General features: G+C 45.5%; 1 protein-coding gene across 1 annotated transcript in view; it reads left to right on the top strand.

The window, feature by feature from the left end:
• The window catches only part of LOC311117162 (putative E3 ubiquitin-protein ligase MID2), a 69,384-nt gene that overhangs the window by 12,270 nt on the left and 38,404 nt on the right, over nucleotides 1-18,710 (top strand). The window contains exons 4-5 of the mRNA XM_084192141.1: nucleotides 6,719-6,826; nucleotides 18,307-18,455. Of these exons, the coding sequence (XP_084048267.1) occupies nucleotides 6,719-6,826; nucleotides 18,307-18,455 (257 nt within the window). The remainder of the gene's footprint in view (nucleotides 1-6,718; nucleotides 6,827-18,306; nucleotides 18,456-18,710) is intronic.

The following is an 18,710-nucleotide window of genomic DNA, read 5'->3' as shown; positions in this document are numbered from 1 at the left end:
GGTGTCCTTTAGTAGTGGTTTCTTTGCAGCAATTTGACCATGAAGGCCTGATTCACGCAGTCCTCTGAACAGTTGATGTTGAGATGTGTCTGTTACTTGAACTCTGTGAAGCATTTATTTGGGCTGCAGAGGTAACTCTGGGTCTTCCATTCATGTGGCGGTCCTCATGAGAGCCAGTTTCATCATAGCGCTTGATGGTTTTTGCGACTGCACTGAAAGAAACTTTCAAAGTTCCTGAAATGTTCCGTATTGACTGACCTTCATGTCTTAAAGTAATGATGCACTGTCGTTTCTCTTTGCTTATTTGAGCTGTTCTTGCCATAATATGGACTTGGTCTTTTACCAAATAGAGCTATCTTCTGTATACCCCCCCTACCTTGTCACAACACAACTGATTGGCTCAAACGCATTAAGAAGGAAAGAAATTCAACAAATTAACTTTTAAGAAGGCACACCTGTTAATTTAAATGCATTCCAGGTGACTACCTCATGAAGCTGGTTGAGAGAATGCCAAGAGTGTGCAAAGCTGTCATTAAAGCAAAGGGTGCCTATTTGAATAATCTAAATTCTAATTTGTTTAACACTTTTTTGGTTACTACATGATTCCATGTGTGTTATTTCATAGTTTTGATGTCTTCACAAGTTTTTCTACAATGTAGAAAATAGTAAAAATAAAGAAAAACCCTTGAATGAGAAAGTGTTTTTACATTTACATTTGAGTAATTTAGCAGACGCTCTTATCCAGAGCGACTTACAGTTAGTGAGTGCATACATTTTCATACTGTTTTCAGTGAGACATGTTGCTACTGCTGTTGGGATTTAATGAGGGAGATGAGATCATTAATATAACATGAGATGCCCAAGCTAGTAGCTATATGAGATCATTAATAAAACAGGAGACGCCCAAGCTAGTAGCTATATGAGATCATTAATAAAACAGGAGACGCCCAAGCTAGTAGCTATATGAGATCATTAATAAAACAGGAGAAGCCCAAGCTAGTAGCTATATGAGATCATTAATAAAACAGGAGACACCCAAGCTAGTAGCTATATGAGATCATTAATAAAACAGTAGACGCCCAAGCTAGTAGCTATATGAGATCATTAATAAAACAGGAGATGCCCAGGCTAGTAGCTATATGAGATCATTATTAAAACAGGAGATGTAGCTAAGCTAGTAGCTTTATGAGATCATTAATAAAACAGGAGACGCCCAAGCTAGTAGCTATATGAGATCATTAATAAAACAGGAGACTCCCAAGCTAGTAGCTATATGAGATCATTAATAAAACAGGAGACACCCAAGCTAGTAGCTATATGAGATCATTAATAAAACAGGAGACGCCCAAGCTAGTAGCTATATGAGATCATTAATAAAACAGGAGATGCCCAAGCTAGTAGCTATATGAGATCATTAATAAAACAGGAGATGTAGCTAAGCTAGTAGCTTTATGAGATCATTAATACAACAGGAGATGTAGCTAAGCTAGTAGCTTTATGAGATCATTAATAAAACAGGAGACGCCCAAGCTAGTAGCTATATGAGATCATTAATAAAACAGGAGACTCCCAAGCTAGTAGCTATATGAGATCATTAATAAAACAGGAGACGCCCAAGCTAGTAGCTATATGAGATCATTAATAAAACAGGAGACGCCCAAGCTAGTAGCTATATGAGATCATTAATAAAACAGGAGACGCCCAAGCTAGTAGCTATATGAGATCATTAATAAAACAGGAGACGCCCAAGCTAGTAGCTATATGAGATCATTAATAAAACATGAGACGCCCAAGCTAGTAGCTATATGAGATCATTAATAAAACAGGAGACGCCCAAGCTAGTAGCTATATGAGATCATTAATAAAACAGGAGACGCCCAAGCTAGTAGCTATATGAGATCATTAATAAAACAGGAGACGCCCAAGCTAGTAGCTATATGAGATCATTAATAAAACAGGAGATGTAGCTAAACTAGTAGCTATATGAGATCATTAATAAAACAGGAGACGCCCAAGCTAGTAGCTATATGAGATCATTAATAAAACAGGAGACTCCCAAGCTAGTAGCTATATGAGATCATTAATAAAACAGGAGACGCCCAAGCTAGTAGCTATATGAGATCATTAATAAAACAGGAGACGCCCAAGCTAGTAGCTATATGAGATCATTAATAAAACAGGAGACGCCCAAGCTAGTAGCTATATGAGATCATTAATAAAACAGGAGACGCCCAAGCTAGTAGCTATATGAGATCATTAATAAAACAGGAGACGCCCAAGCTAGTAGCTATATGAGATCATTAATAAAAGAGGAGATGTAGCTAAGCTAGTAGCTTTATGCTCCAGCTGTGAATCATTCAGAGACATTGGTGCTAGAAGAGCCAGTCAGGGATCAGCAGGTGTTGTCTTTGTGTCTATGTGTGCGAGCGAGAGTGAGAGCGACCTTGTGCGAAAAGTAAATGAGACAACATGATAATACATGAAGTGATTAGATAGACAGACAGACAAAGACCTGGGGTTAACGTCTGGCTACGTGTCTATGTTGTTGATACAACTCCTAGCGCACCTCAAACAACATGTTGACACTCATTACATAGGCTAAAAGTATACAGCCAATTATATGAAACAAATTCAGCTGGATAAGTGTGTACAGTATCCTTCATTACCAGCATTGGTAGTTAGACATGTTCTTCCACCTCATTACTGTATAATAACTCTAGAGTTGTTTGATGTTGTCTTATTAGGATCCACACCATCTTTCTCCATATCTTCCTTATGAGAACCTTACCCAGTGCATTTTAGAACATTACTAGTGCATTCTAGCCAAGGAGGCCGGGCTCCCTCGGTTGCCGTTATGTGTCAGAACAGAGTAATGCATCTCTCCAGTGAACAATAAAACATTGATCCGACCAAGCGGAATCATGTACGGGAGGGGAAAGTCCTCCACTAGAGGTCAGAGTGAATCATGTCGGGGTTAGGGTTAGGGAAAGTCCTCCACTAGAGGTCAGAGTGAATCATGTCGGGGTTAGGGTTAGGGAAAGTCCTCCACTAGAGGTCAGAGTGAATCATGTCGGGGTTAGGGTTAGGGAAAGTCCTCCACTAGTTGTCAGAGTGAATCATGTCGGGGTTAGGGAAAGTCCTCCACTAGTTGTCAGAGTGAATCATGTCGGGGTTAGGGAAAGTCCTCCACTAGAGGTCAGAGTGAATCATGTCGGGGTTAGGGTTAGGGAAAGTCCTCCACTAGAGGTCAGAGTGAATCATGTCGGGGTTAGGGTTAGGGAAAGTCCTCCACTAGTTGTCAGAGTGAATCATGTCGGGGTTAGGGAAAGTCCTCCACTAGAGGTCAGAGTGAATCATGTCGGGGTTAGGGTTAGGGAAAGTCCTCCACTAGAGGTCAGAGTGAATCATGTCGGGGTTAGGGTTAGGGAAAGTCCTCCACTAGAGGTCAGAGTGAATCATGTCGGGGTTAGGGTTAGGGAAAGTCCTCCACTAGTTGTCAGAGTGAATCATGTCGGGGTTAGGGAAAGTCCTCCACTAGAGGTCAGAGTGAATCATGTCGGGGTTAGGGTTAGGGAAAGTCCTCCACTAGAGGTCAGAGTGAATCATGTCGGGGTTAGGGTTAGGGAAAGTCCTCCACTAGTTGTCAGAGTGAATCATGTCGGGGTTAGGGAAAGTCCTCCACTAGAGGTCAGAGTGAATCATGTCGGGGTTAGGGTTAGGGAAAGTCCTCCACTAGAGGTCAGAGTGAATCATGTCGGGGTTAGGGTTAGGGAAAGTCCTCCACTAGAGGCATTATGTGAGTGACTGGTGACTGGAGCTCAACTCTTTGTGGTGTGGTTCCCCCTAGGTCAATATAGCCGATACGTCAATGTCGCTATTTACATTTGTTTTTATAAAGGACATATTTCTTCCCATGCCTACCTGGAGATCAGACAGACAGGGAAGATTTCAGAGGATAAATTATCCCTGAGCATTCGGGACAATTTTAGTGAGGAGCTGGTTCAGATGAGGAGATATCCCTGGTTCAGATGAGGAGATATCCCTGGTTCAGATGAGGAGATATCCCTGGTTCAGATGAGGAGATATCCCTGGTTCAGATGAGGATATACAGTGCATTTGGAAAGTATTCAGACCCTTCCCTTTTTCCACATTTATTTACGTTACAGGCTTATTCTAAAATGGATTAAATAAAAAAATGTCCTCATAAATCTACACACAATACCCCATAATGACAAAGTGAAAATAGGTTTTTAGAAAATGTTCCTTATTTATAAAAAATAAAAAACAGAAATATCTTATTTACATAAGTATTCAGACCCTTTGCTATGAGACTTGAAATTGAGCTCTGGTGCATCCCGTTTCCATTGATCATCCTTGAGATGTTTCTAACACTTGATTGGAGTCCACCTGTGGTAAATTCAATTGATTGGACATGATTTGTCTATATAAGGTCCCACTGTTGACAGTGCATGTCAGAGCAAAAACCAAGCCATGAGGTCGATGGAATTGTCCGAAGAGTTCCGAGACAGGATTGTGTCGAGGCATAGATCTGGGGAAGGTAACCCAAAAATTTCTGCAGCATTGAAGGTCCCCAAGAACAAAGTGGCCTCCATCGTTCTTAAATGGAAGAAGTTTGGAACCACAAAGACTCTTCCTAGAGCTGGCCGCCCAGCCAAACTGAGTAATCGGGGGAGAAGGACCTTGGTCAGGGAGGTGACCAAGAACCCGATGGTCACTCTGACAGAGCTCCAGAGTTCCTCTGTGGAGATGGGAGAACCTTCCAGAAGGACCACCACCTCTGCAGCACTCCACCAATCAGGCCTTTATGGTAGAGTGGCCAGACGGAAGCCACTCCTCAGTAAAAGGCACATGACAGCCCGCTTGGGGTTTGCCAAAAGGCACCTAAAGGACTGTCAGACCATGAAAAACAAGATTCTCTGGTCTGATGAAACCAAGATTGAACTCTTTGGCCTGAATGCCAAGCGTCACCTCTTGAGGAAATCTGGCACCATCCCTACGGTGAAGCGTGGTGGTGGCGGCATCATGCTGTGGGGATGTTCTTCAGAGGCAGGGAGACTAGTCAGGATCGAGGGAAAGAGAAATCCTTGATGAAAACCTGCTCCAGAGCGCTCAGGACCTCAGACTGGGGTGAAGGTTCACCTTCCAACAGGACAATGACCCTAAGCACACAGCCAAGACAACGCAGGAGTGGCTTCGGGACAAGTCTCTGAATGGCCTTGAGTGGCCCAGCCAGAGCCCGGACTTGAACCCGATCGAACATCTCTGGAGAGACCTGAAAATAGCTCTACAGCGACATTTAAGTTTTATATTTTTAATTTTTAATACCTGTTTTTGCTTTGTCATTATGGGGTGTTGTGTGTAGATTGATGAGGGGAAAAAACAATGTAATCAATTTTAGAATAAGGCTGTAACGTAACAAAATGTGGAAAACGTCAAGGGGTCTGAATACTTTCCGAATGCACTGTATCCCTGGTTCAGATGAGGAGATATCCCTGGTTCAGATGAGGAGATATCCCTGGTTCAGATGAGGAGATATCCCTGGTTCAGATGAGGAGATATCCCTGGTTCAGATGAGGAGATATCCCTGGTTCAGATGAGGAGATATCCCTGGTTCAGATGAGGAGATATCCCTGGTTCAGATGAGGAGATATCCCTGGTTCAGATGAGGAGATATCCCTGGTTCAGATGAGAATATATACCTGGTTCAGTGTTTCAGGCAGTGGGATGAGATTTGGTGATGCAGGGAGGATGAGAAGATTATTCTACCTAGTGAATCTACCAAGTGAATCTACCTAGTGAATCTACCAAGTGAATCTGCCTAGTGAATCTACCAAGTGAATCTGCCTAGTGAATCTGCCTAGTGAATCTACCTAGTGAATCTGCCTAGTGAATCTGCCTAGTGAATCTACCTAGTGAATCTACCAAGTGAATCTGCCTAGTGAATCTACCTAGTGAATCTACCTAGTGAATCTGCCTAGTGAATCTGCCTAGTGAATCTGCCAATGTCATTTTGCTGAGCAGCAATCCACAGTGATGTTGGAGCATTTAATTTATCCTTGTTAATAACAAACCTCCGTTCATAAGATGGCTGTTATGTATTTAATGGAGTTTGTGTGTCTGTACCCGCTCGTGTGCGTGCATTTTTGTTTGTGTGTTTGTGTGTGTGTGTGTGTGTGTGTGTGTGTGTGTGTGTGTGTTTGTGATTAACAAAACTTAAGTGGCTCTAACTGCTATAATGAGCTTTGTGGAGTGATGATCAGTGTTAGCGGGTGTTAGCGGGTGAACAGTTTCATACTCAGTCACAACCTTGTATAATGAGAAGATTCAACACTTAAAGTTCACAGAAAATCACATTCTCATAATACATTATAATGTATTCTAATATTTTTTTCATGTGCAATGATTCTGTCAAAATAAATCATGCTCAGACTGGAACATGTGTCACCGAACCACAGACGACAAATGAACTAATAATGTACCTGTAGCTGCGGTGATATCTCGGCTATCACAGAACAGTGTTGTCGATCCGAACTCTGTGGAAGTGTTTGATTGGCCAGCGTATTAAAAAACCTACCTCAGGTGAACACAGCCATTGACGAGGTCTCAGCTACAGTGTTGTGGCTGTTTTTGATGTTTGAACCCCGTGTTAGTGTTTGTTTGGACACCGTGTTAAAGTGTGCTACGCTCCTGTCCCCAGGTGAATACAGCGATGCACGAGGCCAAGCTAGTGGAGGAGTGTGACGAGCTTGTGGAGATCATACGCCAGAGGAAACAGATCATCGCTGTCAAGATCAAGGAGTCCAAGGTACAGTCGTTTTCTACACACAGACCCTTAATACTACACTGGAACCCTATGGTGCAAGGTACACTACTCCCGGGCTGCGTCTCAAATCATACTCTTGCACTGGCTGCTTCAGAGGTTACACCTTATTCCCTACTGAAGTCTTTAAAAACTGGCCATTTGTTTACCATTTGAAAGAGGCGTCGGTAGAAAGAGTGAGTGTTGTCTCCAGTCTCTACCGCTACACACATTAAAAGCTGATCTGACGTGTGTGACAACCTGTCTGAGTCAGGGAGACGTTGTAGGTGGCAGTTAAAACTGCATTCACAATGTGTCACTACAACTGCCACAGAGAAACAGGGAAGAGAGAGAAGTCACTACAACTGCCACAGAGAAACAGGGAAGAGAGAGAAGTCACTACAACTGCCACAGAGAGAGAGAGGGAGAAGTCACTACAACTGCCACAGAGAGAGAGAGAGAGAAGTCACTACAACTGCCACAGAGGGAGAGAGAAGACACTACAACTGCCTCAGAGAGAGAGAGAGAGAAGTCACTACAACTGCCACAGAGAGAGAGAGAGAGAAGTCACTACAACTGCCACAGAGGGAGAGAGAAGACACTACAACTGCCTCAGAGAGAGAGAGAGAGAAGTCACTACAACTGCCACAGAGAGAGAGAGAGAGAAGTCACTACAACTGCCATAGTGAGAGAGAGAGAGAAGTCACTACAACTGCCACAGAGAAACAGGGAAGAGAGAGAAGTCACTACAACTGCCACAGAGAGAGAGAGGGAGAAGTCACTACAACTGCCACAGAGAGAGAGAGAGAGAAGTCACTACAACTGCCTCAGAGAGAGAGAGGGAGAAGTCACTACAACTGCCATAGTGAGAGAGAGAGAGAAGTCACTACAACTGCCTCAGAGAGAGAGAGAGAGAAGTCACTACAACTGCCACAGAGAGAGAGAGAGAGAAGTCACTACAACTGCCACAGAGGGAGAGAGAAGACACTACAACTGCCTCAGAGAGAGAGAGAGAGAAGTCACTACAACTGCCACAGAGAGAGAGAGAGAAGTCACTACAACTGCCACAGAGGGAGAGAGAAGACACTACAACTGCCACAGAGAGAGAGAGAGAGAGAGAGAAGTCACTACAACTGCCATAGTGAGAGAGAGAGAGAAGTCACTACAACTGCCTCAGAGAGAGAGAGGGAGAAGTCACTACAACTGCCATAGTGAGAGAGAGAGAGAAGTCACTACAACTGCCTCAGAGAGAGAGAGAGAGAAGTCACTACAACTGCCACAGAGAGAGAGAGAGAGAAGTCACTACAACTGCCATAGTGAGAGAGAGAGAGAAGTCACTACAACTGCCTCAGAGAGAGAGGGAGAGAAGTCACTACAACTGCCTCAGAGAGAGAGGGAGAGAAGTCACTACAACTGCCATAGTGAGAGAGGGAGAGAGAGAAGTCACTACAACTGCCATAGTGAGAGAGGGAGAGAGAGAAGTCACTACAACTGCCACAGAGAGAGAGAGAGAGAAGTCACTACAACTGCCACAGAGAGAGAGGGAGAGAGAGAAGTCACTACAACTGCCATAGTGAGAGAGAGAGAGAAGTCACTACAACTGCCTCAGAGAGAGAGAGAAGTCACTACAACTGCCACAGAGAGAGAGGGAGAGAGAGAAGTCACTACAACTGCCATAGTGAGAGAGAGAGAGAAGTCACTACAACTGCCTCAGAGAGAGAGAGAAGTCACTACAACTGCCACAGAGAGAGAGGGAGAGAGAGAAGTCACTACAACTGCCATAGTGAGAGAGAGAGAGAAGTCACTACAACTGCCTCAGAGAGAGAGAGAAGTCACTACAACTGCCACAGAGAGAGAGGGAGAGAGAGAAGTCACTACAACTGCCACAGTGAGAGAGAGGGAGAGAGAGAAGTCACTACAACTGCCATAGTGAGAGAGGGAAGCGAGAGAAAGAGAAGTCACTACAACTGCCACAGAGAGAGAGAGAGAGAAGTCACTACAACTGCCTCAGAGAGAGAGAGGGAGAAGTCACTACAACTGCCACAGAGAGAGAGAGAGAGAAGTCACTACAACTGCCACAGAGGGAGAGAGAAGTCACTACAACTGCCACAGAGAGAGAGGGAGAGAGAGAAGTCACTACAACTGCCACAGAGAGAGAGGGAAGTCACTACAACTGCCACAGAGAGAGAGAGAGAAGTCACTACAACTGCCTCAGAGAGAGAGAGGGAGAAGTCACTACAACTGCCACAGAGAGAGAGAGAAGTCACTACAACTGCCACAGAGGGAGAGAGGGAGAGAGAGAAGTCACTACAACTGCCACAGTGAGAGAGAGGGAGAGAGAGAAGTCACTACAACTGCCACAGTGAGAGAGAGAAGTCACTACAACTGCCTCAGAGAGAGAGAGGGAAGTCACTACAACTGCCACAGAGAGAGAGGGAGAGAGAGAAGTCACTACAACTGCCACAGAGAGAGAGAGGGAGAGAGAGAAGTCACTACAACTGCCACAGTGAGAGAGAGAAGTCACTACAACTGCCACAGTGAGAGAGGGAGAGAGAGAAGTCACTACAACTGCCACAGAGAGAGAGGGAAGTCACTACAACTGCCACAGAGAGAGAGGGAGAGAGAAGAAAGAGGGGGGGGGGGCTTGTCACAGCCTGTCATGACACTCCATGGTGACATCAGAAGTATCGGATTACGGGGGGGTGTCTGAGGTTGCCGACGAATAATAACACAAAATGTGGGGGCTGCATATTTCTTGAGAACATAACTTTTCCCTTTGTCGCAGCTGTGAGTTTAGTAGGGAAAGAGCTTGTGATCTATGGCACAGTTCAGTTCAGGGGTTCTCAAACTCTTTTGGCCCACGACCCCCATTTTGATACCTGAAAATGTTCTCGACCCCACCCCATGTGATTATTTTTTGTTTGTTGTTAATTATCAGCCAATGTTTACTTTTTTATTTGAGGCTATGGCAGTCAATTCAAAAACATTCTAATAGTACTTCTGATTGTCTTATCAACTCACCATCACATGCTTTTGATGTGGGTCAGTCGATTGCAAATTAGTCTGGCATAATGAGTACGTTTACATGCACACTAATAATTCGATATTAAACTGATTATGGCAGAAGGCCCCGTATGGCAGTAGTCATGTAACCACTCTGCTTATCTTAATCGGTGTAAGGTCATAATCCAAGTAATCCGTACACCTGGTTTTCTGAGCAACCTTTTTAATTATTAGGAAACAGCTTAATTAGTAATGTATTTGATCTGAGCATGTGCCAGCACCGGGCAGCGCAAGCCTCCCTCTTACGCGTGAGTGAAGTGAGTTCGGAAAAACGGATAGTATGCATCTTATAAATAGTTTTCACTTTTCACATACAAACTTGATATGTCGAAACTCAGAATCAAAACGTTTTCGCAAAAATAGCATGGCCACTGTGGTAGAATGTTTATTTTGATTGGAGGTTTTCTGCATTTATCAAAAGTGCCATCAGTAGTCTGATTTCAGATGTGTAAACAGGATTATTAGGGAATTCGTTCTTCTTGCTAAGCATGTAAACATTTTAAACAAACTATCATAGTAACCTGACTATCCACAATAATCTCATGCAACCGTGCTCAATGTCTCTTATTTCACCTCCACTAATGAGATGCATGTCGCGTCGGAGCTTCTCAAAGTCATGGGGGCGTGGTCGACAGTGCGCACCTCATCTCTGCTGTCACATCCAACCTGGATCGATATTTGGTTGTATTCCTTTCCTGCAGTCAATGACCAAAAGTGCCCTCTTTGGCCTCGTCTGTGAAATGTTATTCATATATTTTTCATAATTAATAAAAACATTTATTTACAGACGGAAATCTGTCTGTTTCTATGTCAAACGGTTTTGTTATATTTCAGTCTTCTGTGATGTATATGAAGTGTAATATTGGGATGCAAACTCAAAATTGAATACATTTCAACTCTATATCTAACACGGTACAGTTTTCTTCTTCTTTTTAAGCCCATAAGCATGTGTGTGAGGTGTATACTTTTGTTACAAAATAGATTTGTTTAAGACTACCAAGAATCACTCTCTGTGTGACCCTGATTTTGCCCACTGCAGTAATTAATGAAGACGAGACTGAATCCAGCTTCACACAGATATGAGCTGGCAAAGGGTAGCCTACCATGAGTTTTATGGTGCTTTCAAGACAACTGGGAACTCTGAAAAATATGAGGTCAAATCATGACGTCAGTGGTCTTTAGGTCTAGGAGGTCAGAGCTCTAGAAAGAGGCCCGAGTTCCCAAGTTGTAATTCCGAGTTGAATTATCGTTCAAAACTATTTTTACCTGTCGGAGCTTGTTTCTTTCCGTGTTCCCAGTTGTCTTGAACGCACAGAAGTCGGAAGTCGGAGATTTCCGAGTTTCCAGTTGTTTTGAGCGCGGCATTATTGCTCAGAGGGAGACGGCAGGGTATTCCCTCTGAGTCAGGAACCAATACTCCTCCGTAGTGACCCGTGAATGCATTCGGTCACATGACAGCTCGACCAGCTGTTCGATTTCACTTACCGGCATGTCAACTGAGCCAGGATCACAGTCAAACGGATTGGGAAGTAGGTCCCAAAGTGCCCTGCGAAAGGAGGTAAGTATTCATCACTCGTTTGGGACACTTCTCTTCTTTTGTTTTCATTACACAGAAAGTCAACCAAGTCCGTTTTTTTTTTTTTTTTACATCCATTGTGAATGACACAACAGTTCCTCTCTCAATGCGAAAAAATCTTTCCAACACTCCCCCTTGATATCCACCAAGCCTCGGTGTGAAATAGAACGTTGTCATGCTCTGATCACATATCCCCACATAGTTTTGCGAACAGTGGATGTGTTTTTAATGTAGTTTACAATCGAAGTTACCCGCTGCAGTATATCTCTTAGCTCTGTGCTCAGCTCTTTTGCCGCCAGTTGCTCTCGGTGTATCATACAATGCGTCCGTATGGCAGAGGGAGACACATTCATAACTAGAGTGCGGAGGCCTGCCCGCCATCCCTTGATAGATGGAGCCCCGTCTGTGCAAAAGCCCACCATTCAATCCCACATGGAATCTGTTTTTCGTCAATATAACCACGCAGCACACTGAACATCCCATGTGCCGTTTCATGCTCGGCAATCGTGAGACAGAACAATATGTCCTCGTGAATAGCATCCCCCGACATGTATAGAGAACATAAGTCAATGCATCTCGGCCCTCAAAGCTAACGTCCATTTGGAGAGAATGTCAGAGTTTCCTCTTGATTGCTAGCAAAAGCATAAATTCTTCATTTAACAGTGTTATCTAAAAAAGGTATTGATGTGAGTTTCTGTGCCTCTGCCTCCCCACACATTGTTTTCACCATGTCAGTTGCGGCGGGTAATATCAACGTCTCTGCAATAGTGTGTGGTTTCATAGCGTAGCGGGCCTAGCCATTCACTGTGGGAATGATTCAAGTGCAACGGTCAAGTGCTGCCTTTTCCCATGATCTAAGGGCGCTCTCTGGTTGAATTTTATCTTTTAGATTTGAATAATTTTTATTTAGATTTTTAAGGTTAACCACATTACAATGATTTTGAGATACAAAGATGATATTATAATATATTTATATATATATATATTGGTATATATTTTTGTTCTTCAGGATTTGGGAAATTCTCCCGCGACCCTTAGTTTGGGAACCGCTGGTCTAGAGAGAGTGGAGAGAATGATGTGGAATGACAACAGGAAGAATAAAGAAGAAGGTGGCAGAGGAGATGGGAAGGGTGAGAAGAAGAGGAGAGGAGAGGAGAGGAGAGGGGCAGGTTGGGGAGAGGTAGGGGAGAGGAAGTGAGGTGAGGAAAGGAGAGAGTAGGAGTAGGGAGAGGAGAGATGAGGAGAGGAGGGGAGAGGAGAGGTAAAGGGCAGGTTGAGGAGAGGAGAGGAGAGGAAAGGGGACACGAGAGGAGGGGACAGGAGAGGAGAGTAGAGAGGAGGAGAGGAGAGGAGTAGGGAGAGGAGGGGAGGAGAGATGAGGAGAGGTGAAGGGCAGGTTGAGGAGAGGAGAGGAGAGGAGAGGAGAGGAGAGGAGAGGAGAGGAGAGGAGAGGAGAGGAGAGGAGAGGAGAGGAGAGGGGAGAGTAGGGGAGGAGAGAGGACCGGAGAGTAGAGAGTAGGAGGAGAGAGGAGGAGAGGAGTAGGGAGAGTTGAAGGGCAGGTTGAGGAGTGGAGAGGGGAGGAGAGAGGAGAGGAGAGAGGACCGGAGAGTAGAGAGTAGGAGAGAGGAGGAGAGGAGAGGAGGGGAGGGGAGAGGAGAGGTGAAGGGCAGGTTGAGGAGAGGAGAGGGGAGAGGAGGGGGGTGGTGTGGAGAGGAGAGAGTAGGAGAGGAGAGAGGAGGAGGGGAGAGGAGAAGGGCAGGTTGAGGAGAGGGGAGTGGAGAGGAGGGGAGAGGAGAGTGTAGAAGAGGAGAGGAGGAGCGAGGTTGATGGAGAGGAGAGGGGCAGGTTGAGGAGAGTAGATGGACGGGCAGTTTGAGGAGAGGAGAGGAGGGGAGGAGGGTAGAGGAGAAGGGAGAGGAGAGGAGGGGGGAGGAAGGGAGAGGAGAGAGTAGAGGAGGGTGGAGGAGAGTGTAGGAGAGGAGGAGAGAAGGGGAGGAGAGAGGAGGGGAGTGAGAAGAGGAGAAGAGAAGAGAGGACAGGTTGAGGAGAGGGGTTGAGGGGAGAGGACAGGAGAAGTAGGGGAGAGGAGGGGAGGAGAGAGTAGGAGGAGGGAGGGGAGGGGAGGGGAAGGGAGAGGAGATTAGAGGAGAGAGGAGAGAGGAGGAGAGAAGGGGAGGGGAGAGGAGGACATAGAGGAGGGGAGAAGGGCAGGTTGAGGAGAGAGGAGAGGTGAGGAGTGGGTGAAGGAGAGGAGCGGAGGGGAGGGGAGAGGAGCGGAGGGTGAGAGGAGAGAGGAGGAGAGGAGTAGGGAGGGGACGAGGAGAGGAGAAGGGCAGGTTGAGGAGAGGAGAGGAGAGGGGAGAGGAGAGGAGAGGAGAGGAGAGGAGAGAGGAGGAGGAGGGGAGAGAAGAGGGGAGAGTAGGGGAGAGGAGGAGAGACGGGGAAGGGAGAGGAGAGGAGAGGAGGAGAGGAGAGGAGAGGAGGAGAGGAGAGGAGAGGGGAGAGTAGGAGAGCAGAGGGGAGAGGAGAGGAGAGGAGAGGAGAGGAGGGGAGAGCAGAGCGGTGGAGAGGGGAGGTGAGAAGAGAGGATAAAGGAGGGGAGAGGAGAGGAGAAGGGCAGGTTGAGGAGAGGAGAAGGGCAGGTTGAGGAGAGGAGAGAGAGGAGAGGTGAGGAGTAGGGAGAGTAGGAGAGAGGAGGAGAGGTGTAGGGAGAGGAGAGGAGAAGGGCAGGTTGAGGAGGGGAGAGAAGAGAGGTGGAAAGGAGAGGGGAGAGTAGGAGAGGAGAAGGGCAGGTTGAGGAGAGAGAAGAGGAGATGGGCTGGTTGAGGAGGAGAGGAGAGGATGTGAGAGGAGAGGAGAGGAGAGGAGAGGAGAGGAGAGGAGAGGAGAGGAGAGGAGAGGAGAGGAGAGGAGAGGAGAGGAGAGGAGAGGAGAGGAGGAGGGCAGGTTGAGGAGAGAGGAGAGGAGAGGAGATGGGCAGGTTGAGGAGAGTAGACGGGCAGGTTGAGGAGAGGAGAGGGGAGGAGAAGGGCAGGTTGAGGAGAGGAGAGAGTATGAGAGGAGAAGGGCATGTTGAGGAGAGAGGAGGGGGGGTGAGGAGAGAGAAGAGGAGATGGGCTGGTTGAGGAGGAGAGGAGAGGAGGTGAGAAGAGAGGAGCGGGGAGGAGAGGAGATGGGCATGTTGAGGACAAGAGAGGAGGATGGAGAAGAGCAATGATCAGAGAGGAGTGGAGTCTCTCTCTCTGTATCTCTCTCTCTGATCTCTCTCTCTCTCTGTGTCTCTCTGTATCTCTCTCTGTGTCTCTCTGTATCTCTCTCTGTCTCTCTCTGTATCTCTCTCTCTGTGTCTCTCTGTATCTCTCTCTCTCTGTATCTCTCCCTCTCTCTGTCTCTCTGCATCTCTTTCTCCCTGCTCTCTTTTAGCCTCTTTCTCTGTCTTTCCTGTGTATTGCTGCTGTTGCTGCTGTTGTAATGCGTTGCCCGGGGGGGGGGGGCTCATCAACATTGAGGTCGCTCCACTCTGACCTGTTGCAGATGAGATCTCTGTCCCAAATGGCACCCTATTCCCTATACAGCGCGTTACTTTAGACCAGGGTCCATAGGGCCAAGGGTGAGTAGTGCTCTATGTATGGAACAGGGTGTATGAAACAGGGTGTATGGAACAGGGTGTATGGAACAGGGTGTATGAAACAGGGTGTATGGAACAGGGTATAACAGGGTGTATGGAACAGGGTGTATGAAACAGGGTGTATGAAACAGGGTGTATGGAACAGGGTGTATGAAACAGGGGACAATTTGGGATGCAGCCCTAGAATGTTGCCCTAGCTTTGTGTTCTGATTTATCTGAATTAAATCATTTATACTAAATGCAGCAATTCCAACTCGATATGAAACGAAGACAAGGCAGCGAGGCACACACACACATGCTCTCTCTCACTCTCTCTCTCAATCACATTACAACATGTACTCGGACAGGCTGAATTGTCCACAGTTTGAGAAGAAGATGATGTTTGGTAAAAAATGTGATTTATTTATTATATGAATCCTCTGTGCTACAGTTGATTAAAATGTTATTGTTGTCCGCAATCTGTTGACATGTGACTGAGCCATGCTCCAACAACGGATTATGAACAAGAAGAACTCTTACCAAACTGTGTCCCAAATGGCACCATATTCTCTATATAGTGCACTACTTTTGTACAGGGTTCATAGGGCTCTTGACAAAAGTAGTGCACTATATACGGAATAGGGTGTTATTTGGGATGCAATGAATGTCATCTAAATGTGTCATCTAAATCCAGACAGATTTTTCCGTTCTAAATAGTACTTGTCTGTTATCATGTTGATTGTAAACCACCATCATCAATATATAAGTCTTTCCAGTGGCACTTTCATGTAGCTTATGTTGCGTAGACTAAATCAAATGTAGTCTTACCAGTGACATTTATAAAGCATATTGTATTTAATACCAGTTACTGAGAATGCCTTCACATTACAGAAGCAATTAAATTCCTCAAATCCCTTCTCTCAAAGATTTGAACATTTGCCCTGACGAGGGAGAATTAAATGAAGCTAATTCAATGTGTCACATCTGAGCCAGGGATGGACTGAATATGAATAGATTATGTAGAATTAGAATTTAGAATGTTAGAATTATGTTATTCCACTCATCCCTGAGGGAATAATAACACCCCTATAGTCTGATTATTCACTTTCCATGTGATGATGATGATGATGATGAGAGAGAGAGAGAGAGAGAGAGAGAGAGAGAGAGAGAGAGAGAGAGAGAGAGAGAGAGAGAGAGAGAGAGAGAGAGAGAGAGAGAGACTATCTGAATACTTGGACATGGCTGATGTTTTTAGAGACGACACAATGAAACACAGGATATTTGGCCCTCTGTTTTGAACGTCACCTCCATTAATAAACTGAGACAACATGACCAGCTGTTGTCACAATGGTTAACAAAACGTGCTGATTCTGTGACAGCATTCCTATCCTTCTTAGTCTTATTATGATCATAGAAAACAATATATATACACTCTACCAGTCAAAAGTTTTAGAAGACCTACTCATTCAAGGGTTTTTCTTTGTTTTCTACATTGTAGAATAATAGTGAAGACATCAAAACTATGAAATAACACATATGGAATCATGTAGTAACCAAAAAAGTCTTAAACAAATCAAAATATATTTTATATTTGAGATTCTTCAAACAGCCACCCTTTGCCTTGATGACAGCTTTGCACACTCTTGGCATTCTCTCAACCAGCTTCATGAGGTAGTCACCTGGAATGCATTTCAATTAACAGGTGTGCCTTGTTAAAAGTTTATTTGTGGAATTTATTTCCTTCTTAATGCGTTTCAGCCAATCAGTTGTGTTGTGACAAGGTAGGGTTGGAATACAGAAGATAGCCCTATTTGGTAAAATACCAAGTACATATTATGGCAAGAACAGCTCAAATAAGCAAAGAGAAACGACAGTCCATCATTACTTTAAGACATGAAGGTCAGTCTTCAAGTGCAGTCGCAAAACCATCAAGCGCTATGATGAAACTGGCTCTCATGAGGACTGCCACAGGAATGGAAGACCCAGAGTTACCTCTGCTGCAGAGGATAAGTTCATTAGAGTTACCAGCCTCATCTCAACATCAACTATTCAGAGGAGACTTCGTGAATCAGGCCTTCATGGTCGAATTGCTGCAAAGAAACCACTACTAAAGGACACCAATAAGAAGAAGAGACTTGCTTGGGCCAAGAAACACGAGCAATGGACATTAGACCGGTGGAAATCTGTCCTTTTGGTCTGTAGTCCAAATTGGAGATTTTTGGTTCCAACCGCCGTGTCTTTGTGAGACACAGAGTAGGTGAACGGATGATCTCCGCGTTTGTAGTTCCCACCGTAAAGCATGGAGGAGGAGGTGTTATGGTGTGGGGTTGCTTTGCTGGTGATACTGTCTGTGATTTATTTAGAATTCAAGGGACACTTAACCAGCATGGCTACCACAGCATTCTGCAGCGATACGCCATCCCATCTGGTTTGGGCTTAGTCCCACTATCATTTGTTTTTCAACAGGACAATGACCCAACACACCTCCAGGTAGGGTAAGGGCTATTTTACCAAGAAGGAGAATGATGGAGTGCCGCATCAGATGACCTGGCCTCCACAATCACCCGACCTCAACCCAATTGAGATGGTTTGGGATGAGTTGGACCGCAGAGTGAAGGAAAAGCAGCCAACAAGTGCTCAGCATATGTGGGAACTCCTTCAAGACTGTTGGAAAAGCATTCCAGGTGACTACCTCATGAAGCTGGTTGAGAGAATGCCAAGAGTGTGCAAAGCTTTCATCAAGGCAAAGGGTGGCTACTTTGAAGAATCTCAAATATAAAATATATTTTGATTCGTTTAACACTTTTTTAGTTACTACATGATTCCATATGTGTTATTTTATAGTTGTGATGTCTTCACTATTATTCTACAATGTAGAAAATAGTAAAATTTAAGAAAAACCCTGCTAACATGAACTTCTCTTCTCTGTCCCTTGCTTGTGTGTCTGCCTACCTGTGTACCTGTGTACCTGTGTACCTGTGTACCTGTGTACCTACGTACCTGTGTGTCTGTGTCTTGTTTGTGTGTTCTCCGTCCGTGCGTGCGTGCGTGCGTGCGTGCGTGCGTGTGTGTGTGTGTGTCCTGTGTGTGTGTGTGTGTGTGTCTGTCCTGTGTGTGTGTGTGTGTGTGTGTGTGTGTGTGTGTGTGTGTGTGTGTGTGTGTGTGTGTGTGTGTGTGTGTGTGTGTGTGTGTGTGTGTGTGCGTGTGTGTGTCCTGTGTGTGTGTGCTACCTGTCTCAGGTGATGAAGCTGCGTAAGCTGGCCCAGCAGATGGCTAACTGCAGACAGTGTTTGGAGCGCTCCAGTGCCCTCATCACCCAGGCAGAACACAGCCTGAAGGAGAACGACCACGCTCGCTTCCTACAGACCGCCAGGAACGTTTCTGAGAGGTGAGACAGACATCCCTCCCTCCTTGACATCATCCTTGACCTCCCCCCTACCCCCTAAACTACCTCCCCTGCCAGCCCCCTATAGCATCAACCAGGAACATGGGCGAGAGGTGAGATATCACATCCCTCCCCCCTGGGCGGGGATGGGCTGTGTGTCTCTTGGGAGGCTTTTAAGGCCAGCAGAGAGGGAAGGACACTCAGAGCACATTCTGCAACTTTTCTATTTTGGCTGGCCTCTACTGTTTCCAAGGCTTG

This window comes from Coregonus lavaretus, assembly GCF_964263955.1.
Source record: "Coregonus lavaretus genome assembly, contig: HAP1_SCAFFOLD_1622, whole genome shotgun sequence".
Classification (NCBI taxonomy): domain Eukaryota; kingdom Metazoa; phylum Chordata; class Actinopteri; order Salmoniformes; family Salmonidae; genus Coregonus; species Coregonus lavaretus.
Note: the sequence above shows the minus strand (reverse complement) of the source record. Positions and strands in the feature narration are given on the sequence as shown.